The 26,704-nt window shown below is 40.8% G+C and overlaps 1 protein-coding gene across 3 annotated transcripts; it reads right to left on the reverse strand.

Annotated features, from left to right (window-relative positions):
* On the reverse strand, nucleotides 1-26,480 carry NT5E (5'-nucleotidase ecto). Of its 3 annotated transcripts, none has more exons than XM_064650044.1 (9): nucleotides 25,164-26,474; nucleotides 20,421-20,643; nucleotides 15,320-15,508; nucleotides 10,657-10,854; nucleotides 9,074-9,225; nucleotides 5,834-5,942; nucleotides 4,275-4,424; nucleotides 2,523-2,723; nucleotides 1-828 (listed from the first exon to the last, which is right to left on the reverse strand). In XM_064650044.1, exons 1-9 carry the CDS (start codon nucleotides 25,719-25,721, stop codon nucleotides 671-673), a joined length of 1,938 nt encoding a protein of 645 aa, XP_064506114.1. In that variant the 5' UTR covers nucleotides 25,722-26,474; the 3' UTR covers nucleotides 1-670. The 3 variants fall into 3 exon arrangements, with proteins under 3 accessions (XP_064506114.1, XP_064506116.1, XP_064506115.1); XM_064650046.1 differs by having other exon boundaries at nucleotides 25,144-25,447; XM_064650045.1 differs by lacking the exon at nucleotides 15,320-15,508 and having other exon boundaries at nucleotides 25,164-26,480.
* Between the last annotated feature and the right edge of the window lie 224 nt (nucleotides 26,481-26,704).

Raw genomic sequence — 26,704 nt, forward strand, 5'->3', positions numbered from 1 at the left:
TTTGTTAAAATTTCTCAAAATCAAGCTTTCATTGCATCCTTTATTAATGGAAAACATAAGTGAGATGCTGCATCTTCAAAAGTAAAACAAACTTTTTAAAATTGCATGTTAAATGGGCCTCATGATTTTAATGGCACTGACTTTAATCCAGCTCTTTCAGATATTGGTGTAGGTATGATAAATATGACTGGAAGCAAAGATCTCCACTCCACCCTGAGTGGAGATCAACGAAAGGAATATACACCTATAATAAATCCATTTCTAGAAGTTTGTTTCCATTACTGGAATCAGGTTCTTAACTCACTATCTAAGGCATCTGAAAGAATTTGACAATTTAAAAATACCCCATTACAATTTGTCATTGCTTTATGATTGAGCAGTAGGTATTCACTGGCACTTTGCTTCTTAATACCTCAAACCAAATTGCAGGTACCTGCTGATTCAAACCAGGAAAAGTCATGAATTCTGCCCCCTCGCTCTGCACAGAGTGCTTTGATGCACTGCCAGATAAAAGACAATGGATTGGGCTGCTTACTGCTAACATGCAGCAACCTCACTGCTCATTCATTGTAAGGTGTAAGAAAAGAGGAAAGAGAACAGTTCTCTTTTTGATTCATCAGCATAATTTCTCCTCCTTTCTTCCTCCAAACAAAAACATAGAGAGCAATAATCAAGTGTGCAAGAATGTTGCAGTGAACAATGCAGAGATCAGGGTAAGACTTGCTTTGTGAAGACTTCCAGAAGAAAACTTTATTCGACCTTCAACTGCTGGGTAAACTCTCTCCATTCTCTGTAGGTAGCGGGAAACAACCTCAATATCAGGTTCACCTAAACAAACAAACATATAAAAAAGTGTTTTCTGCAGCAGCCAAGCTCTTAGGAGTTCTTTAAGAACCTGTCTAAAATTGCAGTTTTAGCTCAAGTTTTAAACTGTTTTCTATGGGTTGCAGTGCTTAATCAGTACACGTTGAGACAGCGTAGGGGTGTGGGGAGTTGTTTCTTATGCACAGAAGATCATCTGTGGTGGTTTGTAGCCAGAATTTTTGGTAGCAACTTGTATTTTACAAAATACAAAAAACCAAAAAACTTCTCATTGCATTGTCTGTCTTGTTTTGTTTTGTATCTGTTACAATGCTAATTTCCAGTCAGTTTTAGGTAGATGGAGATAGTGCCCTACCTGTTTGGGTAGAGGGCTGTAGACTTGGCAAAGCTATCACTTATACCTTCTCAAATTTAACTTTACTTTTTTTGGAGGAATTTCTAGTCTGTGCACTGCTGTGTGCACACAAAGTATAACGTGGAGTTTCTGCAGTAGAAGACCCTCTTCAGTAACTGCTGCCAGCAATGTCACAAGCCCCATCTGATCCAAGCTCTTAAAATCCTAAAGTGTAGTCCTCAGTCTTAACAACAGTTACAGTTTTACCCTCTTGCTATACTGAAAGACTTTACAAGAACCTTACAAGTTGTTTCCTTTCATTATTCCTAATGATTTATCTCTCTGGGTATTTATTTCTGCATACATGGATATTTACTGAAAACTACAGCCTCTCCAAATTTACAAGCTGTAGGCTGAACTTGATTTAAAATACCAGTCCTACCTGTGAGAGTCAATTTTAAATTGAAATACCTGCAGAAATAAAAAACTAGTCTACAACAAAGGTCCAAAAGGAAGATTTTTTGGAGTAAAAGTGTGTTTTTATCATCCAGAAGCAGGACATAAAAAATTAAAGTTTGGCAAAATGTAGGTGTGATCTTAAAACATTGGTTTTGTTTTTTTTTTTTTAACACAGCATTACATTCTTGTAATCTCAACATTTTAGTTTATTGAAGATGGACATGTCGGTTGTACAAATGCTGAATTTCTAACACTTCACATGCAACTTTAGGGGACCTTAACACAGCATTATAAAACACTTCCTTTTTGCCTCTCTGGCATGGTGTCTGTAGCACCTTGCAAACTGCTGCCTGCAGGACTCCTGAGAATCCCACTGATTCTGGATGGGCAGGCTAATTCCTGCAGAGTAGCTTGTCATCTTTCCCCTCACCCTGTGTTGCTCGCCTGAGCTGCGTGTCCTTCAGCAGTAGAGGTGATGATTTGATGATTCTGTCTTTCCGAATACTTGTATACAGTGGAAATTCAAGGTCTAAAGAACCTTTCTCTTTGATTCATTGTTCAGTAATGAGTACAAGTGCACAGGCAGTACAAGGCAGTACACAATAAGATGTATTCTCCATGGTGCATTTTTTGCTTCTTTTGTGGTTTATCATGATCTTAGAAGTGCTCTTTGAGCACTGCTGTATTGGTAAGGCTTAGTTTCACTTTGAAATTTGTGATTTAACTGAAAAAGTTAAAAAAGTTGCTGGCTACAACCAAACCCAGAGCTGTCAGATTAGAAGCAAATTTAATCCAGTAAAGGCAAGAAATCTGAGACTAATACTATAGAAAGATCTTTTAACTTTTGGGAACTGTTTGTCTGCTACTCTATTAGTGCCCATACTGACCTTTACTGCATCCCACTTACCTTTGCTGTATCCCATATTTTTGTCTTTCAGCATATGATAGCCATCTCCTCCAAATAACATATAGGATGGAAGAGTCACATTGTATATTTCATCCATGTGGAGTGGGATGTAGGATGGGACTCGGCAGGCTGTGCAAAGCACTTCTAAGCTAACAACTCTGCTTCCTGGGGCTCTGGAAAGATCATAGACCACATGGATGCCTACAAAAATACACGTTGGGATGTCACTTTTTGCAGTGCCTATTGAACATATAGGGCTAGAAGCAGCACCCTCCCTCATCTTCACCTGATTCTTTGCATTAGTTTCTGTGACTGAGAGGTTGTATTGCTCTGAATTACAGTTAATGCCCTATTTCTTTGCACACTACTCAACTTTTATACGAGAAAATTCAAGAGAATAAGAATTGCTGAAGCACTGTCTCACCTCAGTTACTTGTCTGTTCTCATCACTACTCCACAGAAGGAAATTACTAGTCATGGGATTAAGATACTGCAAGATAAAAATACCTTCCCTTATTTCTGTAGTCACATGCTTTCTCATTCCCCTGGCTGGTTGGCTGAAATTACTTTTTTTAAAGCCAGCCAGCCAGCCTAACTTGGTGGCTGTTATGGGTAATGAGTACTGTACTGAAAATAGAAAGCCAGGCCAGGGCTTTACTTTGCGGTTTCTGCTCGCTGTATGAGAAGCAACATTTCTAGTTGTGAGCCTTCCTTGATCAAAGCTTGGGGAGAGCCAGGCCCCCAGATCAGCTTTGCCAAGAATCTGCAGATCAGGAAGCCACTAAAGCTTATCCAAAGCACAGAGGCTCTTCCAACCCTGGCTCTCTTCCTGCTCTGGATCTTCTGTCCTGAACCCTTTCCAGAGCTACTGATTGTCCTCTCTTTCTGTGAGGAGGCAGCAAGCAAAACTTGCTTTACCTTAGTGGTATCTAAAAATGTGGTAACTTACTGGTGAGAGTGCCAGACATGGGTTGTGTCTGTGGCACATGAGGGTTCTAGATCACATGGTGGGGGTAGTGCCCCCATCACTGGCCTGTGTGGGGGGAGAGGCGGGGGGGGGGGAATGTATTGGCCCCTGCCCTTGAAGTTTAGCTTTTCTGTTATATAAACAATAAAATCTACATTGCATCACAGAGAGACCAGGAATAAATATGACTGTAGCCTGGTACACATCTGGGTAAACATACAGAGAGCTGCAATTCAAGAAATAAGTAGGTTTTTAATATTAACTGGTCATTCATAAAATATTTAGTAATTCACTGGAGCAATTCCATAGCCACTTGGACAAACTCTGAAACAGTCAGCAATCATTAGAGAATTGCACAAAATTATTCTGGTAAACTGACATTTGGCAGTAACCGGCACAGCCATCCGGTCTGGGGTTTCAGGTAGGCTGCCAGTGAAGAACTGAAAACTGGAGTTTGTTGTAGCTATTTCTGTGTTAAAGGTACACTAAATTATATCTTCCTCTAGTTAACTGAAGTGTTAAACTGATGTCATTAGGGGTTCGGGAACCAGCTTGGGAACACTGTCTCTGCTGAAGGGAACAGAGGTGGCCTGTGTGCTGCAGTGTCTCAGTTAAACATACACAGGATAAACAGTGTTAGCTGGCCAGCATCTACAAGACACAGAGCTAAGATATATGGCCAGCTTGACTTCCATTCTTAAAAAGAGGCTCCCAGCTGTAATAAACAAGGCTAACAGGAGGGATAGCTGGTTTGGAAAACCAGAAGAGAAAAGAAGGAAACGTACCTCCAACCTGCAGCAGCTCTCCACTTCCTCTTCCATATCTATGCACACTGTGCTCAAAAGCTTCTTTCAGAGTGGAGCCTTTTACCCTTACCATATCAAAACGACCTCCAAATGGCAAAACAGACAGCAAATCTTCCATAGTAATGCTACCTGGGGGAAGGAGACTTTGTTTACTTCTTGCTTGTTTGTTTATGTGTTTACAGAATTATTTTAGAATTGTTTAACAGTAAGTTTTTGACAAGGAACATGGCAAATGCAATTTAAGAAAATGAGGGCAGGCAGAGGCGAGAATCATATATATCATATCCCAATCAAAGAACCTGCATCTTTTATCATCCAGTAAGTATCAAGACCAATAAATCAGAGTTTGATGTAAGTGCATGTTTTGCTATTCAAACAATACTACTAAAAGAGATGACAAACTACCAACCTAAGATGAAGAAACACAGCTTTTCCTACTAGGTCAGGCCAATTTTTCCAATTGATTGAGATTTACTGAAGTAGTCCTACAGAAAGATTTAGCTAAACTGAAAAAGCTTTTGTTTTCAGGTTTCATTTATGTGGTATCAGGAAAATAAAGAGTGTTAAAACCTTAGCATTCAGAAAAACCCAGAATTTACTTACTCTGCAGGAGACTACAGAAGGCTCCCAGCAACCATACTGGATGACCCTGTACATTAGGAGGTCTTTCTTTATTCCAAGGCAGCAAAGAGAAAGGGAAATTATAAAAAGCATTGTGTACAAACAATGCTAGAGACTTCTATCAATGTCAGCCTGAGTGCAGTTGTGCTCTAATGATGTATAACCATTTGAGAAAGTTTGAAAACACTTCCAAACGCTGTGCTAATCCCATTGGAACATGGCAAATGCAATTTAAGAAAATGAGGGCAGGCAGAGGCGAGAATCATATATATCATATCCCAATCAAAGAACCTGCATCTTTTATCATCCAGTAAGTATCAAGACCAATAAATCAGAGTTTGATGTAAGTGCATGTTTTGCTATTCAAACAATACTACTAAAAGAGATGACAAACTACCAACCTAAGATGAAGAAACACAGCTTTTCCTACTAGGTCAGGCCAATTTTTCCAATTGATTGAGATTTACTGAAGTAGTCCTACAGAAAGATTTAGCTAAACTGAAAAAGCTTTTGTTTTCAGGTTTCATTTATGTGGTATCAGGAAAATAAAGAGTGTTAAAACCTTAGCATTCAGAAAAACCCAGAATTTACTTACTCTGCAGGAGACTACAGAAGGCTCCCAGCAACCATACTGGATGACCCTGTACATTAGGAGGTCTTTCTTTATTCCAAGGCAGCAAAGAGAAAGGGAAATTATAAAAAGCATTGTGTACAAACAATGCTAGAGACTTCTATCAATGTCAGCCTGAGTGCAGTTGTGCTCTAATGATGTATAACCATTTGAGAAAGTTTGAAAACACTTCCAAACGCTGTGCTAATCCCATTGGAACAAGGCCATAACTAAAACTGTGTCCAGGCAGGCATAACTTGATTCCTTCTGCTGATAAAGTTGCCATTCATCTTGTAATTTTACGTACCATTAGTGCTCTGTTCATCAATGGGTGACCGTATCCCACCTCCATTCAGGATGCACATTGAAACGTGGTTCCATGATTTTTTATCTGGACGCCCAACATTTTCATAAAGCTACCAAAGGAAAATGTATGAACTGATTTTACCTTCAGTTATTCTAAGCTCTGGAAATTTACACCAAAAAAAATCTGAGACTGAAAAGAGATAGAAAGGTTTTATATCTTTGGCATTAACTTCAGCACCATTGTAAAACAGTTATTAAAAAACCCAAATAAGTATTTTGCTTTTTAAAACTCTCCCCTAGTCTGTGTGTCTATATCATGGCCAGGGCAGGCCACCTGAACAAAGGAAAAGTGATTTTTTGATTCCAATGACTGTAATAAAGACAAATTATTTAAGCATATTTGGAGAATTGAGAAGGGAAGAGGACCTTAAATATTAGCATACATTAAAAACACATAGGAGAAGCATAAATTAATCTAGTTCTCATATGTAGCAGGGAATTAAGTTTTTCGGCTTCTCTATGGTTGGCTTTTAACATTTGGAATAGTCTTGGCACATAGAACAGTGGAGGAACAGCAAACAGGCATAGTAGATCAGAAAGTCTCTGCACAGCAACATCTCCAATGGTGGCGAGGCTCTGGCGAAATACAAGAACAGGATAATATTTGCTTGTGACATCCTAAGTAGTAAAGAAAGTGGAGACCAGGTGTTCATGCAGCTGCATAAGGATGATAAGCCTACGGTGTTAATTCTCAGATATAACTGAGTAAAACAGGAAAAGGTTGAGAAAATAAATTAGGATAATGGAAGGGATTGACTGGTTTCCGTACAGCGGTGACTATAGTCGTGACTCTTCAGTCTCACAGAGAGAGAAATACAGGAAGCACATGACAGAAGCCTATACAATGAAGAAGACGTGGAGGATGGATAGTAATCTGTGTGTTTTCTTGTTTCAAAAATGATAAAAAACTAAGAAAGATTCGGAGAGGGTAATGAGGATGGTCAAAGACACGGAAAAGCTTCTGAACATAGAATGATGAATGTAGGCTTGGACACTCTGACCTGGTAAAGACATAACAGAAGGAAATATTTGAGAAGCCTATAAAGTCAGGAGTGATGTGAGGGAGGACAGGGACCAAGTGTTCCAGTGCAAGGACCACTTGACCTCCAGCAGTTATCCAGCCAGTGGGAAGCAGCAGGCTGCACACCAACAAGACCAAGGTCCCTGCAGGATGTGCAGGTCAGTGGTGGAACACCTTGCTGCCAGCTGTTGTGAAGGCTGAAGGAAGGCAAAGGGAGATGGGGCAAATTTGGAGAAGTTACGGTTGAGCTAGTAAATAACAAGAGAGCACTTCTGGCTTGGGGAATCCCTGAGCTGCAAGCTGGTGGGAGACACAGGCAGATCTGAGTACAGCAACTCCACAGGTTTGTCCAGGAGTATGCTCTTCTCCCACCATCCTCACTCAGTCACTCTTGGTGACAAAACATTGGGATGGATGATCCTGTCATTTGTTGTTGGTGGGTCACTTCTCTGCTGCACCCCTATGCAAAGTGTTTGTAATCTCTGCCTTGCAGGTGTGTAAATGCTTTGTGCCTTCAGCTTAGTCATTAAGGCCAGATCCATGCTAATGTTTATAACCCATAATCAAAGAATGGATTGCAACTTCCCAGCCCTGAGCAGAGGCAATTTAAAAGAAGAGCTCACAATGCTGTTACAAATTTCACAGCCTTTTCACATTTGAGTTCCTTTGAAGTCCTTTGTAAAATGCCTGGGCCTATCAACCTTTTATTCTGAGATTTTGGGCTACTGTTGGAGACGCATCATTGAATTAAATGGATCTCTGTTTTGATCTAGAACAAACATTCAATCAGCCTTCTACAATTCTCAAGCTCTCAATTTCTCAGGACAACTCTAAATATTAGAGGTCGTGGAACAGGAGGGTCTATTTTTTACCTTCATACCCCTGAACACATGTCAGCAGACAGGAAAGCAAGTGTAGAACTTGCCTTGGTAAGGCAAAGGACGTGAAGAGACATCAGTGTATCTATCAAGAGACATCTAATGTATCCTGATGACTGCAGGTGGTTCTCTAGAGACATGGATTTAACTAAAGTAGAATTTGACATCCCCTAAGAAAAAATGTATGGCAAGAAATTCTACAGACTTCTGAAAGATTACAGAGTTAATTTCTTTAAGCTGGAAAAAGGCCAAGACATTTGTTCACATTTTTTCAAATAAAAATATTTTAAAGTCTAGCAGAAAGAAAAAGCAAGGTGCTGCAATTCTAGTAGAACTGCACGCAGAATTCCCAAATATTAATCTGATTTGGAAATTAGCTGTTGAACTGAGAAATATTTGAAGGATTACAATAAAAGCAATCACAAGGGCTGGATAAATAGCTTTGGGGACATATCTAAATGAAAACTCATGATTATTAATTGACCCTTGACTTTGTGGCAATACTGCAGGACATTTATGGCAAAGCTCATTTTCTGGAAAATTTCACATTAGTCAATGTTTTTCCCTGAAACACCCAAAGGAAATGGTGCTGATGCAGGGCAGCAAAGCAATCAAAACCATGTAGTTTAAAAACTGGAAGTGACTTCTCGTAAAGAGACTTTCTGGTGTTCCAGGACTGTTGAAGTCCAGCGGTACCTGGCAGAATGCTGCAGGGGCTGGTGGCTCCTTCTGGGCTGGGGTGTTCTGTGCCCAGCTGTGTGTATGGCCTTTCCCCCTGCTTTGCTTCAGCAGGCAACTTTTGGGCTTCTCAGAGGGACAATTCATATCAGCAACTTGGCAGAAAACTACCCAGATTTTTAATCCATGCTTGTGCATTAAAGTGGCAGCAGAGCCCAGTGAGTAATGAAAGGGACAGAGGGTAAATGCCATGAACAGGGGCCCAGAGTGGGGCAGGAGTGAGACAGGGGAGCTGAGCTCTCCTTTTTGAGGAATAGGGTCTTAGATCAGAATGCCATGTCTCTTAAAACTGCAGCCTCAGAGCCAGCTGTTAACAAACTGTTCTCTTTGTGAGGCTATACACAAAGAATAAACTGCTCCTTACTTTATACAGCAAGATTCATTATAGCCTTGCTTCTGCCAGGTCTTTCTAGGGTCGTGCTAGATGTGACAGTATTGAAAAGCAGCACAGAGCCCATGTGGCGATAGTTTGGAGGCTGGGAGCATTTCATCTGATAGCTCTGGATTAACCCCTTAATTGCTACTTGTGGTGGAAACATCTTACCACAGCATCACAAAGCAAATTTCCCATGTTACATTCCTGGAAACGGCATGCTTGGCTTGTACCATTCAGGTAAACATTAGTTTTTCCAATCTCTTTAGAGTAATTCCCCAGGTTTTCTCTCCATTTTTCCACTTCTTCTTTAATGTGCTCATCTATAAAGTAAAACAAGTGTAAAATAAGCATCACACATATCTCACTTCAGTGAATACAAACCTTAGGAAAAAAAACCGAACAAACCTGTTCATGATTCTAAAATGTTACACTTTCCCTAAAGGATTCTCAATCAAATGACATCTATATTCACTTCAAACAATGCCTGTAAAGGGAGAAGGCAGGATGGGACAATCAAGTGAACAAGCTAGTCCTGTGCCACAGTAGGGTTATCTCCTCTGTAATACTTTCAAATACTTTTGCCCAGTCCTGTTCTAACCTCTGACTGATGAGGTTTCTAGTACCTACCTTGACAAGTGAGAGAATTTTTAATATAGAAGTGAGGTTGGTCTTTATTTGACATCATATTTTTTTTCCCTGTTTGTAACTTCCTCCCTTTAACATTGTGCTAAAAGGAAAACTAGTTCCAACATCAATGTCAAGGAATAAACCCTTTATAGAAATAAATTCTCTATGCACATCTGTCTGTCAGGTGCAAATTTAATTATTTCAGGAAAAAAACAAAGATACTTGTATATACGGACAGATATCACAACTATTTTATATCGGCTATTAGTTTTAATCAATTTGCTTACATGTGTCAGCAAGAGCATCATTTATAAAATGAAAGCACTGATGTATCTGAATTTTTACTTTTACTGACATCAGAGAGAATGTAGACTCTTTACATCATCTCATTACATTAACAGCTTTCTGACAATAACACAGTAAATATCTGTGAACAGATATTTTTTAAAGGATTTATTTTACAAATACTCAAGTAGAACCTAGAAACTCTTATAAAAGCTCAGAACTTCATACAGCAAACACTGGAGAAGAAACAAAGACTAGAGAACCAGCCTCACGTAATTACAGAACTGACAAAGAAACAGGTAGCAGAGCTCAGCTAGAGTTACAAACAAAAAGCGACAAAGAGGCTCTCCTCCACCCAGTTCTTTGAATGTTTCAGAGCTGAAACACTGAACACACTTAGCACTGAAAACAAGAAGTCATGGGTTTGTATATTATATTTGCACATTGGCAAAGTATTCCAAGTTTTTTCTGGAACATTTCCACTTTCCCATATTGCACTAAACTCTGTTTTGAAGAACTCAGCCACTGGCAAAACAGTGTAAATTAGTCCTCCTAATCTTTTAAATCATAATCACAGGACTAGCTAAAACTGTGTTCTACAAAATGGTAAGGTAGTGTATCACCTGAAATCCTACAAAAGGACTTTCAGGGATTTTAAATAAATAAAAACACACCCTGAATATGTGCATATTCAACTGTAACACAGGCTGAACTCTACACAGAAGAGAACAGCAAGCTCAGGAAGAAAGCTGAATTCTTCTTTGACATTGTCTTTAACATAACAAGACTTGAATTGTAGCAGAGTGCTGCAGGCAAATTCAAATGTCTAGTCCACATACCTTCAGGGATACTGCTGTCCAGCAAAATGGGGTTCCCAACTGCTTCAACTACATTTCCTTTCTTGTCAAATGTAACATTTAAGTAACCAAGATATTTCCCATAAGCGTAAGCTTGTACAACTGGCACCTTCCTCCCATCATCTGAGTCAACCATGAATGGATATGGGCCAGCTGGCACTTCAGTAGAGGGTGGGGTGCCTGCATGGAACAATCGTGTAAAGTGAGTGTTCAGCTTATGGGAACTTCAAGGAATTATTAGAATGACATTTCAAATGTTTCTCAGCCTTAAAAAAAACAGATAGGATATTAGGCAGAAATGACAATGAATGCATTGGATGACAAGCACACATTTGATTGTTCAGTTATTTCATAAGAGACAATTTTGTTTTCAGGACGTGAACTGGAATAACTGCCACAGTGTTTTTCAAGTTGAGTGTGACAGCACAGTCCTCCATGACATCATGTCACAGCAGTAACAAAGGAACTTTTCATTCCAACCACTGCAATCTAAAACTCTCAGTAATGCAAACATACCAGCCTCTGGGTGAAAAGTTTGTTGAGCCTTCACACTACTTTATTCTGCATCAGATAGAAAATGAGAATCTTAGTAAAACATACATTGGACTTGATACGAAAAAGTCTGAACTATTTTTATGGTTAATATGCAGTCAGAATGCCTACAAGCAGTTGCATGAATTTGTGCATACAGCCAACCGATTTTTTTTTTTCACTAGATGGAACAGCCTACAAAATTTCAGACAGGCTGCAAACCATCCACAAAAACAAACTTCATTAGCATTAGAGTTCCATGGTCATGGTTTTAAAACTCTTATCAACCTGCAAAGTCTGAAAGGTGATTAGATGTAGGACTTGGAAACTGGTGGATTAAAGCAAGGCATTATCTCAGCTCAACTGGCATAGGTTACCATAGGATTTAAATACAATACAGTGGTGAGAAGAGGCAAAGAAAGCTAGAACTACACAGCACAGCTCTTGTCTCAAGGGTACCAGCCTTCTCCCTGTCTCCTTGACAGTAAAATCGGAGTGGTATCTCTCCCTGCTGTTATTCCTGTCAGTATTTCTACCCCACTATCAGGGAAGAACCAAGGTTGGGCAGCTCTGAGAGGCATCACGTGCTGCATGGCAGGCCCCACTACAGAGCCCTCTCAAAGCCTGTTGCTTCCTCCTGTCCCAAAGCTGGTGGCATTTCTCATCCATTTGCTGGTGAGAGCTGGAGTGCCAGTGGGGTGGCAGCATGGGGGGAGCAGGTGTAGAAAATGTGGATCCAGAGGAAAGCAGGCTCCTTACTTCCACTGCTCACAGAACAACTTGTTTCCTTCGATTTACGGTAATTTACGTAATATGAAATCCTAAGATAAGCAGCATGACAAATGTTCCTTCAAGAACTCCAATATGATTCATATTTTGCTCTAATCCCTCCTTGTCTCCAGGGAGAATGGCTGTAGTAAACTGCAAGTTGAACCACAGATACCACAGAACTAGTTTTCCTACTTTCAGCCTGGACAACAGAGTGGTGGAACCACTTAATTATTCATTTATTTTGGGAAGAATTTAAGAAAACCTGTAGCTAATGAGAACTCTACAGGCTTTATGCATGCAAATGTGCCTTTGGGGTTTTGGGAACTGAAAAAGGAACTGGTTTGGATCTCTTGCCATTCTGTAGCCATCTAATGAGCAAAGCACTAGAAAGAGAAAGTTATTGTTTCTGGTCATCATTTTAGTTTACATCAGCTCTGCGTGGTAAAGTGCTTGTCCAGACCCTTACTTATTTCTTGCTTTCTGAAATAATTTCTGATACTGATACTTCCTTGCAGGATTAATTACCACTATGACATTATTCCATTGTAAAATAGATATATTTCTTCTGAAATGCAAAGACCTTTCAGTGCCTCTTATCCCTGAAGAACACAGCACTAGAATTCATGCACCCATGTCAGTCAAAGTGTGAGGTGCTGTTTCATTACAAATGCACAAACTCATGCTGGGTAACAGGAGAATCTGTAACACTTTTCTATCTTCTTACCCTGCTTTAGCCAACACACTGCATTTTCAGAGCATCCATTCTGATCAAAACCAGAAATTAAACTGCTCCAACCCAAAACTACCATTACTGTTTGAACAAGTTCTACAAATCCAGTGTTGGCACACCTGAACAAGTCAAGGCAACATTTGCCATATAATCTGAGGATAAACCAGAGATTGGCAAATGTCTTACAGACAGGTTGGACCAGTCCAACATTAAGCCCTCACATAAGATATCTCTGTGGAGGTAATAAATTGGCATGGGCAGTATGTCTCTAAACCTCCACGACAGACATTCAGCTGACATTCGGCTGACCAGCTGGTACATCTCCACTTAGACTAAGCTGAAACACCCTCCTAAATTCTATTGCCAGTTATTGATTACACCTCTTGATTTAAATGAGAGCTTATAGGCTTCATATACACACACATAGAGACACTTCAATTTAAGTGTTTTACTCTGTAGGGAAATCACCTCCACAGACACAGCTATTCCACTGTGAATGTTGGCTGATGGCTTTGACTCAGCAGGGAATGGTTCACAAATGCACTCATGATGTTCCTGAATGGATTACCATGTGCCTCACAGCACTTGGAATAAAAATTATACACTCAGATCTCTTTCTATCAAAAATCATATTTTGACAAAAAATAAATAAATATATATTTTTTTGGTGTATCTCCCCCAGACATTAATTCCTTTTTATTTTTCTTACCTTGCCAGTATTAATAAAAAAAGTAGGCCAGTCTTGTTTTATCAAAACAGTAGAGCCCTTGGAAAAGGGACCAGAACTCACTCCCAGCTGAGCTCTTTATCCCGAAGGCTCCAGAGTCTCATGCTGTGTGCTCTCTCTGGCCATGTGAATCTTGGACAGCTTCAAGGGGAGGGGGGATGTTACAGCTTGACCTAGTCCAGTCTGACAACAGGGTACTCTCTGGGATGACAAGAGATGTGCATGTGAACTACAGATCTAGACAGGATATGACCTCAGATAACTCCTGGAGCACTTCAGATCAAACTTCCAAATTGTGACAAGTGCCACCTCTTTGGACCACACCCACTATGGCTACCACTATGAGGCATAAACTCTCAACAGGCATTGGCCAAAAATTCCACTGTGTAAATCCACAATGAATGCACACTTCGAATATGGCATGTATCCTTGGTTTTCCCATCTCAAAAATAGTTTGGTAAAATTGCAGACTGCACACAGATGGTCTCTGCAGCATGTGCAAGTCGGTGGTGGAACACCCTGTCACAGGCTGTTGCAAAAGTTGAATGTGGTTAGGAGGAGATGGGGCAAGTTCAGGAAAGAAAAGTTTCAGTGGAGCTAGTAAATATTAAGACACCACTTCTGTCTTAGGGAGTCCTTAAAATGCAAGCTGGTGGGAAGTGGGGGCAGATCTGAGTAAAGTGTCTCCACAGCCTTGGCCAGTCCCCTCACCCTTCCCCTTTGGTCACTCTTAGAGGCAAGATATTAGGATGGTCGGTCCTGTTGTTTGTTCCAGTTTGGCCACTTCTCTGCTGCACCCTCATGCAAAGTGTTTGTGACCTCTTACTTGTAGGTAGGTGTGTAAATGCTTTGTGCCTTCAGCTTAGTCATCAAGGTTATTCCCTGAGGTCAAATTAAAGAGGTATTCTGATCTGCTTAATGTATAACTGTGGCATGCAATTGTTTCTTTTTAACAAGTGGGATAACAAAAGGTGAGAGCCCAGATAAGACAAAAAAGGCATGAGAGAGGAGATGAATAGGGAGAGGAGAGGATAATGGAGAGTGCAAACGTTTTAAGTGTTTAAGTTCTTAAGGTGCATGGTGCTATTCCCTGGGAAATTTTTCTGAAAATTACAGAAAGTTCCCATTGTAGTCTCAATCAGTTATTGAAGTTTCTGCTAAATTTAATGAACTTAAAAAACTGAAGCAAACAGAACAACAAAACAGCCATTCTTTTACTTGTGTCCTTACACACTGGCACAGGGAAGGCAGCAGTGCTGGGGAAGTTGCTGATTACAGGTTTCACCTAAAGTAGCATTACTGCAGGAGAAATCAGATCAGCAGTGTTTATCTCTAGAATAACATCTACCTCTAGAGAAAAGAAGAAGAAGTTCAGAGATTAAAAGAGGGACTGAAATGCACAGAGCAAACTTGGGAAAAGTGTTTTAATGGCAGGGTAACGGAGACCTATGAATATAGAATCCGATTCTAGACAAAACTGATGTTGGTACTGTTTTGGAAATGTTTTAAGATTGATTTTTCAGGTTAAGTCACATACAAGTTTAAAAATAGATATCTTATTTAGTCCATTATAGGTGTGAGCTTGAAACAGGTACAGTATGTTTAGCATTAATTTATCAGTGTTACTACCTTTGCTCCTCTGCCACACTTTGTATAGGTCACTTTGAACATCCACAGCATTAAGGAACCTTTTAGTGAGTTACGGTACTTTGTGTGCACAGACTGTTTTGAATTTGTTTCTTCCATGGAAATTATGGATATGTACCAGCTATGAATCTGGCTGACTGCAGCCAGCAGTAAACAATATTGGTGAAAGTTCTCAGAGTTTAAACAGAAACAGTTTCAGCTTTGCTTTAGAAGCAACATTTTAGTAAGAAGTAAAATACCTGTGTAAAGAAACGTGTTTGTATGTCCTCCAATCACAACATCCACTCCTTTCACTTTTTGGGCAATATTTTTGTCCACGGTAAAACCAGAATGTCCTAGTGCAATTATTTTGTTCACTCCCATAGCAGTAAGTTTATTCACTTGCACTTGCAATGCTTCAATTTCATCTTCAAAGATTATATCATCCCCTTAAAAAAAATAAATTATAAAGTACCTCAATTACTAGTTAAAAAAAAGTAGTTGATATCAAATAATAGTTTGCATAATTAATGGAACTTTGAATGTCAGTGGCTTTCAAAAGTCCTTAGTTGGTTCAAACTCCTGATCTGATGTTCTTGAGTCTTTCAGGAGCACCTGTGTGCTTAGACTAACACAACATTCCTGCCCCAAGCTGTATGTACTTGCATAGACTAAATAAGTTGTAACTCCATGAAAAATTCAGTGACACCAAATATAGGATCAAAAATTGAATGGCTTTTATTATTTGAGTAGAAAAAGGAAACTATGTCAGTGTTTGCACATAAACATTGTATTCTATTATAAAACTTTTTTCTTCCCAAACTGCATTTCTTTGAGATCTTCTATCTTCTCCCAAGTTAAATCTCTCTTTCTTTTTACTCCACACTCATTTTGTTCTTTCCCTTATCCCCCATCCCTGAGGCTTTAAACAGCAGCTTCTTCAAAGTTCTCCACTAAACTCTGAATTGCCTTTTTATACAAATTATCTCGCCTAATGTGAACCACTCTCAGTAATACCAATACAGCACAGCACATAATCTGAAACACCATCCTCAAACGAGAACAAAAAGAACAGAAAGTCTGGAAAGGAGAGACCTTTTCCAGACCACAATGTTGGGAGACTCTCAATCTTTCTGCAAGGTTTCTGTGCATGCTGAAATTATTCTAACATGACAAACAGTTACACAAGCACTAGATGAGCAGGTGCTTTTATCCTGGGCACAGTGTTTTGGTTTGCACAAAAAGACTTCCTATGTAAGAAGCTAATTTCTTTGATAAAGTTTTAAGAATAGAGTTTAAGAACAGAGTCAACCAACTGTAAACTTAAACTTTCTGCTGAAGACAACTGAGTAACATTTCTACCAATTTCTCCTCTACCTAATTCCTCTCCTTCCTGCAGAATTTTTTGACCAAACCATTTGAAATATGCCTTTAAAGTCAAAAGATTTTCATAACAAAGGGAGAAGTGAAACAAATTTGCAATCCACTGCAAAATGTCTCAGGAAATGAGGAGGAAGCTGCTACAATGGAAGAGATAAAAGAGGGTTACATAAATTGGTTCACCACCACACCCATTGAATAGTTCTTTTACTGCCAGAGGGAATATCTGTACTGCACATTGCAGAGTGAATTGTGTGGTGCATCCCCACATTTTCTTCCTGTGGACCTCTTCTTAGAATTAAAGAGTCATAAGTTAATTGAGGTTGGAAGGGACCTCCTGGGGCCATGTAGTCCAAAACTCACTCAAAACATGAACTCAAAGCCAGATGAGGATGCTCAGGGTCTCATCCAAGCAAGTTGAAATTCCACAATCTCTCTGGGCAACCTGTTTAATGGCTTAACTGCGCTTACCATGACAAATTTTTTCCTTACGTCCCATCATAATTTCCTGTGGTATTACTTCAGCCCATTGTTTCTTGTCCTTTCCATTCCCCTCTGTGAAGAGTCTGTCCCTGTCTTCTCTATAAACCCCCTCATGCCAGTGGAAGACTGCATTTGGTTCTCTCCTAGCCTTCCTTCTCCTGCCTGAAGGAGACTCCTGGCTTCAGCCCCAGTTTGTACATCCTTGTGTGCAACTTGAGGCCATTTCCTCTTGTCCTCTCACTTGTTATTTAGGAGAAGAAACTATCCCCCATCTTGCTACACCCTCCTTTCAGTAGCTGTAGAGAAAACATGTCAAAACAAACCAACCTACTTTCATAATGAGGGGGAAAAACAAGGCCTCTCCCATGCCAATAAGCCTGTCTCTCTCCCAGGACTGTTATGGCAGGACACAGGCAGACCAGAGCTGCAGCGGGTCGTCCCACTCCCACTGCCAAACCACCCTCCCACCAATTGTCTACTGTCCACCTTGCCTTCAAAAAGGGAATTCTGCTTGGGGATGCAGGGACTCCTTGCATCCCCTCTCTGTGACTTAGCCATAGTATTTCACACAGCTTTGTATCCTAATCATCTCAGCACTTGATGTAACTGGATGAAATGGGCAAGCAGGTTCGAAAGTTATACAGCAGGAGACTGTAAGAGTAATTACACAGTTCTCAATTCTCTAAGAAAGCAATATACTGTTCAACAGTCATCTGTGCATTTTTCGAAACAATCTGAATTGAAACAACTAACTTATTTAAGAGTTAGTTATTGCTCATGTCAATATTCCACTTCTCTTTCAAGGTATTAAATTGATGTTACATCCTCTTCTCTTTTTAGATGAGGCAGAGTTTCAGAAAAAGCATCCAAACTGTGCTACAAATGAACAAAGAAAAAGAATTGGCTGCATGTTAAAAAATTACGCAAGATAACCAGAATAAAGTGGAATAAATGGAATTTAAAACTCAGTTTTTGAAAACTCTGCCAAGTTGATAGTTTTAGTAAATATTTTGCTGTCCTTAGGGTAACAGAGTAAGCAGCTCTTGGTTTCAACCTTTTACAAGAAGACGGTGGACCAAACATCATTGCAGAACTAAAGGAAGTGAGCTGCTATCATCAAATACTAGAAAGATTGTCTTGGGATTACCAGTGCAGAGCAAAGACATAGACAGCTCTGTCTATGTGCCAAGTTATGCGCAACTCTTGCAGGACATGGAAAAACTGGCTGGGCATTCAGCTGAGATAGCTATATGTAGCAAAACAGAGAACTTCAGATAAACTGCCAATTGGCTGTAATCTATAAATGTGTTTCCCATCCCTATGGTTTCCAAAAGTAACATTTACACTACCTTAAGCAGAGACTAATTGTTCCTTCCCAACAGAAAAACTGAGATTTAAGGACTTTATACGCTGTTCAAGTCTTTTGATAACTGTTTTCATCAGACTACGAAAAGTACAAGTTCCAATTTCATAGTTGTGTGAGAGTTATCAAGATTTAACAATAGAAGAAATCACAGTCACAAAATACATCCATGGAAAGTCATAATGTAAGAATTCACATGTTTCAGCACTTTCAAGCTTCCTGTTTGCCTTGAGAATGCCCTAGAGAGTGTACAGCATGCCAAAGTAGACAAAGGCTGAGAAAACTGAATCATCTGGAAGAAGTGCGTAGAGATAAGCAAGGTGCTGAATTTAAAATTCACATCTCTTATTAATTGAATTAAGGAACTAGGTTGATAATTATTTAGCCACTGACCCACCTCTGACATGATTTTATCAGTCTGAAGGATTGCTAGGTCATGGGTGACACACAGTCACTGAGCTACATTAACATATCCTGAATTCACCTTTTCAGATCTTCCAAAATGTTCCTCCACACACTGAGAAGGCAAAGCAGAAGATTATAAAAACTCTGATCACTATAACTGTTGCTGTTAGAATTTGCTCTGCTTGTTGCTCAGTTACACAGTGGGATATACTTAGCTTAGGGATATTTCAGCTCCATCTATGGAGCTAACAAGCCTTCCCTTTTAACACTGCTTTTTTTCTAGCTGTAATCTCCATTACAATGTCTCAGCCTACTGAGGCATTGGATATGATGTCTAAATGTTATTGGAAATATCTTCAAATGCTTCACAGAATCACTCCAACACCATCTGGATTTTCATGTAGTATATTTACTTGCAAGAAAGTTAATTTGATGATATCACCACACCAACAGAGTTGCTTGGAAGAAGGGCGGCAATACATTTTATTAATCCCTGATGAAGGACTATATTGGCTGTCTATTATTCAAACTTAGTGTGGTGTCAGATGATATCTACCCTCATGCCCTCAAGTACAGGTGAAATTCTATTGCCTACACAAAATACAGATCAATTTTTTTTTTTTTATCAGAGGGGAAAAAAAAGTAGGAACACAAAACCATATTGCTGCAAAATAGAAGTGAGATAAAGAATTCTATTCAGATCTCAGACATCTACTTCTTGACAGTTTAAGCATACAACATTGGAACTAAAAAGCATAGAAGGAACAGTTTTATATTTTAATATTTCCTCAAAGTATTGAACATTCCTTTTGTCAGGAAAACCATGCACTATTTCTGTATTATTAAGACATGGAAAGAGAAATAATAATATGAAGTCCATTTTTGCTGAGAAAATGTTTTAAACCAGTGCTTAGGGCATCCGTACTGCAAAACCCGGGGAAGAAAGTCTGTTTTTGTCAGAGGGGGCTGAGCTTTGAGCAGGCAGTGACTCATATCTCCTACAGCTGAATTGAATGTGTTTCTCATTCCAGTAGATCGTTTTATTTTACTAAAAAAAAAACCAAAACAAACCCAAACAAAACCCTCATCAAACCAAAACCCCTGAAATGTTGGAAAAAAATAGTTAGAAATTGAGAAGTCTTTTTCCTCATCAATTCTAATTTTACCCATGAATGAAGCAATTGTGGTAAAAACTGAATGGGTGTTCCTTCTGTAGTCTAATGCCTGCAAATATTTTGAGAGTCTAAAAACATCTTGGGCAACTTTTGCTTCAAAAACACACATGAAGTTCTCCTTGTTTTTAATAGGGGCATGGAGGTATCCAAGAGCAAAACTTCAACACAGAGAGAAATGTCGCATTTCATGCTAGAGACAAGCTGTATTCATGTCTTAACTTTTGTTTAAATGGATAAATAACAACAAAATATCATAGAATATAATTTTAAAAACCAACAAAACAATAAAACCCCCAAAGGCCCCACAGCTCTCTTGCAATCTCATTGACCTTCTTTTACTCTTAGATATAATCCAGGTCTATATGAAAATGGCTTTTAATGTTAACAAGCTTTCTTGAGGTCAACAATCAGGTAAAGTTGAGTAATACAAGTAAATACTGATAAAACAACAAATTTCTCACTTTTCAACTGAAAACATTAATCTTTGGATTCAAAAAAGTGGGCAAGTAACAAAACAGTAACAAAGGATTTAAACATATACTAAAGGAAACATACCTGGCTGTGAAAGAAAAGAAGTTTCCTGTGTAGTGTAGCCAACAATTCCTACTGATTCTGAGTCAAAATGAACTATTTTAAAAGGATTAACATATTTCATCATTTCATTCCCTAATGGAGTTTTCCCTTTAATGTTTCCACTCAGGACTGTAAAATTAGCATTTTTAAGAAGAGGATCCAATAATCCACTCACACCTTCATCGAACTCATGGTTACCCAAAGCCTGAAAAAAGCAAGAAGAAAGTATGAGACCCTAACTCAAATATTCAGTCTAAATAGTCTCATAAATTGTATACAAGGTATATTAGAGAAAACAAAGTCTATTTCTAGGGAAGAAAACCCTAACTTGTCTAAACCAGCACAGTCCTGTTTCTCATGAACACAGAAATGCTATATATATATGTATATGTATATATATATATATATATTTTAGATTTAGGTTTTTGTTTTGAAGACTCTCTTACATCAATACAGTCAAAATCTAAAACCTATCTAAGTGTTTGTAACCATGTACCAGATTAAAACCCACTAGTTTTTCATCCTGTAGATGCAAGAAAGAGGATTAACAATAACCACAAAGGAAAACATGTATTTTGTGGATGGAAAATACATTGTTTAAATGTCGAAGGAGATGTTAAATGTCAATTACACTATTTTGTTATCTTTAAGTAAAAGTGCATTTTAAGAGTTTTGTGCTTGGACTATGGTTTTTAAAACACATTTATTATGCATTTAGTAAAGGTTCTTCTGTTCATTAACATGGAACAAGAAAATACCACTTCAATATCATCAACATCATTACTTACTGGAAGCTCTAACATTTATCAGTTAGGAAGAAATCCACAGTGGGTGTGTGCACACAGGCACGTGCATACGTAGCACTGTGAAGTGCCAAGACTGTCACAGAAAACGAGCAGTCCAGTTTATTTCTTATCAAGGTAGTGCCAGCCAGATGACAATATTTAGTTGTTCCAGGTTGGTTAAGCAGATGAAAAGGGACTTGAGAGATATTTCTCCTAGCTGCCCCTTTTTCACGCTCAGCCTAAGTTGCCACATGCCTGTGCCCGCAAGTTTGGTGATAAGCCAGCAAAACCTCCATTTTGCAGAAGCACAATACACTCAAGGACTTTGTAGCATATTTAGGTGTTAGTGAAGGAAAAGATGAAAAGATATCTCTACAGAAACATGATAACAGTGTAACTTGGTACACAATAACCATACAAGTTTTCAGGTGGCAGCTGGAGCAAAGCATATAAGAGCTGTTAAAGCCAATGTGCCAACTCGTCCAGGCAAAAATGTGCTCAGAATTTCACTCTGAGATTAAGTTGAGAAGGTCGCATTCATCATCTAAGGCTTGTATACTGTTCTGTTCTACTTAGGTAAACAACCTCTGCATGCTTGCTCAAACTTTTTTTCACCAAGTGGATATATTAAGCCTGATCACGTTCCAATCCAACTAGAACCCTGAGGCAACTACAGGCAAGGAAGCTCAGTATTTCGATCAACTGATTGTCTCTCCCAAAAGAAAGACACTGCCAAAGACTCACGACTCCTTTTATCCTCACAAGCAGGTAGTTAATGGCCCTGTGGAAAAAAATCAGTATCAGCAGTAACTTGCACTGCAGTTACTGCATCAACAGCATCAACTGCTCCTGCTGACAGCTAGTGAGAACACTACTCACACCCCAGGGAAAGAGCCAAATTGTTTGCATGCTGCTGCAGCACTTTTCCAAAAGAACCAAGAACTATCTTCAAGAAAATCCTGACTTGGGAAGACACAATGCTCTCCAACTACATTCCATTTCTAACCGTATTCTAACTGCAATCTAATTTGCTGTTAAAAATACAAATTAGGAAAAATAAAAAAGAATGACACTCATTTTAATGCTGTCTGGATGTTCTGAAAAGATATCCATGGACAGGTAGAGCATATCAAAATGGTAACAAGCTATTTCCTTTTGGCTGATGCACATGCCTTCTGCTCCTCCTAAATATACAATTAAATCCCAACCAAAAAGATTGCAAATTAATTAAGAAATTGAATTAGATATAACTGCCACTAGTTTTTTTGGAGGAAAAAACCCAAACAACCCAAACAACTTACGAAGCTTTGTTTCTCTTGGCTTTGTATCTTGCATTTGGATTATTTCATGTCCATTAGGATACAAGCTTTGATCCAAAGTTTTCCCATGGTGTAGGTGGTTATAAAGTCTCTTGTTCACGAGAAATCACTGGTGGCTAATAATATAGTTTTATTTTCAATGCAACTCATCCTTTGGGGAGAAAGTTGTGGATCATTTTGGGTTCCTATACTCTACCTAACTATCCTTACACCCAGAGCTTCTTGGATTCTGTACCTGTGCAATATCCCTTCACCAGATCTGAATTCGTTGGCCAATGTAAGTGTAAGTCACAAGGGGGACTAAAGAGAAATATTCAGGAACACAGCATGTGATTATGTAATCCTCCGTTTCACAAGAAGCAAACCTCAAAATATTTCTAAATCAGGATACAAATTAACAGAAGGATGTAACTTAAAAGTAAAGCTAGAAGACTTCCATCATCCCTCTAGTTACTGCCTTTGAGGTATTTAAATTGGATTTTAGTCTTAATTACACCAGAAAACAAGGCTAGTGCCAAGAAAAATTTTGGAAGGCAATAACTAGCTAAACAGGAGAAAACAGGCTGGAGGTGATAACAGGCATAAATGAGAAAAAGGTAAAATTAAAAAAGGAAATTTCTCCTGTTTGTGGAGCAAATCTCTAACACTTCTAGGCTGCCATAAATCCTCCTATGCAGGCTCCTGCCTGCATCCTGTAGCAACTTTTACAATTCATGCTCCCTCCTTCATCCTGTTTGTAATCCTACTCCTGTATCTCACTTCCAAATACTTTTGTAATCCCCACCCCTTCTGTTAGGGATGTGACTTACCAAATTTTGCTTAAAGAAACACTAGCTCACCCTTCTGCAGCGTGGCTCTTACTTTGCTCCCTGTGCCCCCTCAGCCACCATGGTCTGCAGACAAAAGAATCCAAACAAATCCTGCAGCACTGCTCAACACTCAGCATCTGTCCTCAGGCCCTTTGGTAGCAGAGGAAGGTGCTAAAGTTTCTATAGCTTATGATAGAATTTATCCTGTCCCCTTCTATTCAAGTTATAATAAGCAGCACCTCCACAGAGAACAAGTGCCTGACTACTTCACCTAAGGCATTAGCATCCAGCACAAGCCTCTGGCTATCTAGTATGGTGTGGGTTTATTTTTAAAGCTTATTCTGATGAAAAAGCTCATGGTCTATCCTAAACCAGATGCATCCTACATAATGTGTTTCTAAAACTGAACACTATTTCAACACTGCTGATTTTGCCTGAAAGAATTTCTCCTTTTGACATGATCACGAACTGTACAGGCTCGCAGGCTGCCCATGAACCAGTTAAACCAGCACACACAAGGCTGAGAAATGACAGACAGCAGAAAGGTTTGAGAAGAAATGTAGGAAAAAACACCTCGAGCTATTTCTACACTGCAGAACCATAAAGTGCTCCCCAGCTCTTGGTGACAATGAGTCCTAAATGCACATACTCCTCCCCATCACCATTGGGAGGAAAAACCCTGTTAATGTTAGATTTACAATTAAAAACCCGTTCATTAGGCCACGTGAACAGGGAGCAGTACCCTTCACAGACCTGTCTGTCTGGTATGAAGCATGTTTGGCCTAGGAAAGTGCACTGGGGCAAGCTTTTCCCTTCCATAGCTGTTCTGAGGCAGAAAGAAGAAACACGTGAAGTCATTTTTACCTGGGAAAGTGCAGTCCTTTCCATAGAAAGCAAAAAAAGGTGAAGACAGAGAATCTGATATGCCCAGAAGATTTTCCCCACAATTGGGATGAAATAAATATGCAGTCACTCTCAAACATAAGTTTAATCTCTCACCTCCTCTCTGGGGTTGTACACAAGCAAAATAAGCTACTGCCCTGAGACAAAAGATTTAAGGGCATGGAGCGACACCCTCCAATCTCACTCTCAAATTCTACCCTTCCCTCAGCACTTGGACCAGAGTAAAGATACAGCACTGGCACAGTCTCTAGAGAGCTCTCTCACCGACGCCCTGTTACAGTCTCTGAGCCACTTGCACACAACCTCTTACACCCTCTCATGACCACAGCTCTGGTGGGACTGGACACCAGGGATTGATGAAAACTAAAAATCCTCACCCTTTGAAACAGCACTGCCAATATGTGCCATCTGTCCCTCCCCACCGGACGGAAGCTGGACAGGCTGCGAGCCTCAGGCAGGGTTAACTCCTCTGCCGCAGATCAGACTCCTCGCCTGGCTTTTCCTGGGGTCATTCCCGCGTTTTGTCAACCCCTCCCCAACAGAGCCTTTCCAGCCCCCCTGCCTGTCCAAAGCCCCTGCCTCTCCCAAGAGACAACACTCTGCGTAGCCTTGTCATCACCTCCCGGTTTGTGGCTGCCTGTGAGGCTTCCAGCTCACGACTTAATTCGGCCGGGAGCCCGTCACCTAGCACATCACTTCCCTACTTCTCGCTTACCTCCTCGATGCCTTTGGCCACGATTTTAGCATGACCTACAGAATTTTCTGATGCAGCGTTAGGCGTTCAAAGAGGCGGCAATGCAAAAAACCGGCAGCGGGCGAGGAAAGGCAGAACAGACCCAGCACCCAAGGGGAAGGAGGGAGCAGCCCCCCCCCCAACCGCACCACTCACCGTCCCCCGGCCCGCTTTACCATGGCATCGTAGCGCAGGAGGTTCATGAAGTGGACCGCCTCCCGGCCCTTGAAGCGGGAGAACCACACCGTGCCCTGGTACTGGTCCCCGGCGTCCAGCAGCAGCACGTTGGGGTGCGCGGCCCGCTCCGCCGCCACCCTCGCCGCTCTCCGCGCCACGCCGCCGAAGCATCCCGGGGCATCCCCCGCACAGCGCCGCGGCCCCGCGCCCTGCGCCTCCACCCGCCCGTGCACGTCGTTGGTGTGCAACAGGGTCAGTCGCAGCTCCGCCGCCGCGCAGAGCCCCGCCGTGCACAGCCACAGCCACGGGGACAGCCACAGCGGGTCCGCACGCCCCGCCATGATGCGAGGGCTGCGCGCCGCTCCGCGGGACCGGAGAGGGGGCGGCCGCGGCGGGGAAGGAAGGACGGGACGCGCCGCTTTTTCGAGGCGGGGAGCGGGCGAGCCGCCGGGGGCACCGCGCAGCCTGCGCGCCGCCCCGGGGAGCCGGCGGCCCTGACCCGCCCGCGGCCAAGCGCTGCCCGCCCGTCGGGCGCGGCAGCCGCAGGTGCTCCGCATCTGCTGGGCGTGTGCGAGGGCTTGGGGCGGCTGCCCGGGGCTGCCGGCTGTGTTCCGCCCGTCCTCAGGGCTCTCCGGGCCCCAGGCAGTGTCCTGCGCCCGCGCACGTTCCAGCCCCCGCTGTCCCGTCTGCACCACCGATGTCCTTCACCCGAAGACAGCTGCTGTCGGGCTGGAGACGGGCTTTCAGCCGGCTGCTGGAGGTCAAATGGGATGAAAATCCAGCTAGCAGCAAAAGGACAAACTCCAATGCTCACAGGAAGCCTTGGTGAATGTTTAGTATACTGAAAGGAGTTTCCAAGCCTTCACATGGAAATGTTTGCCTCTCTTCTCCTCTTTCTCCAACGATGCTTAAAATAAAGACTGCTATTTCAGCCATAAAAAGAGTTACACTACTTTAAGAGTTGATTTAATTATAGCTCTGGTGATTTTAGTGTAGACTCATGAATTGCTTTCAGTATTTCCTTTCCGTGGTTAAATGCAAAGCTTTTAGTTGTGGTTTGGCACATGCCCACTGAGGGGAAAATCCGCCAATGCCTTAAATAAACAACTCGTTAGGGCTATGGCGTGGGGTGACTATCACTTGGGTAAATCAAACTAACTAGAGGCCCCACCTGTTCCTTTAAGTCATGCATTCACATCTTCTTCCGCTACTAAATGCCAAAATTATCTGATGAAAGAATTTTTTCAAAGTTAGTTTTTGAAGTGCTGTCACTTCCATGCTCTTCCTTGTTGCTTCTGGACAATCACACATTGTAAGCAGTCACTTTTTTTCTTAAAAACAGAAGCTTACCCACTGTGCAGAGAAGTAACAGTTTCTTAGGGTATTACAGAGGCTGTACAAGCCACTGTCTCCTTTCTGCTGGGTGATGTCATGCCCCAGTTTCCTGGGTACCCGAAGTCCACAGAATGGAATCTGAACTCATTGATCTGTTTGTTTCCTCAGATGGCTGGAAAGTGAATGAACCTGTATTTTCTTCCAT

Source organism: Pseudopipra pipra, chromosome 3 (assembly GCF_036250125.1).
Source record: "Pseudopipra pipra isolate bDixPip1 chromosome 3, bDixPip1.hap1, whole genome shotgun sequence".
NCBI lineage: Eukaryota > Metazoa > Chordata > Aves > Passeriformes > Pipridae > Pseudopipra > Pseudopipra pipra.

Excerpts from the sequence above, each read along its gene's own strand:
- NT5E (XM_064650044.1), bottom strand. The coding sequence starts at position 25,721 with ATGCGGAGCACCTGCGGCTGCCGCGCCCGACGGGCGGGCAGCGCTTGG. Across the intron at positions 4,425-5,833 it reads TGATGAACAGAGCACTAATG|GTAGCATTACTATGGAAGAT; the intron begins GTACGTAAAATT and ends TCCTTCCCCCAG. Across the intron at positions 2,724-4,274 it reads AGAGCTGCTGCAGGTTGGAG|GCATCCATGTGGTCTATGAT; the intron begins GTACGTTTCCTT and ends GTATTTTTGTAG.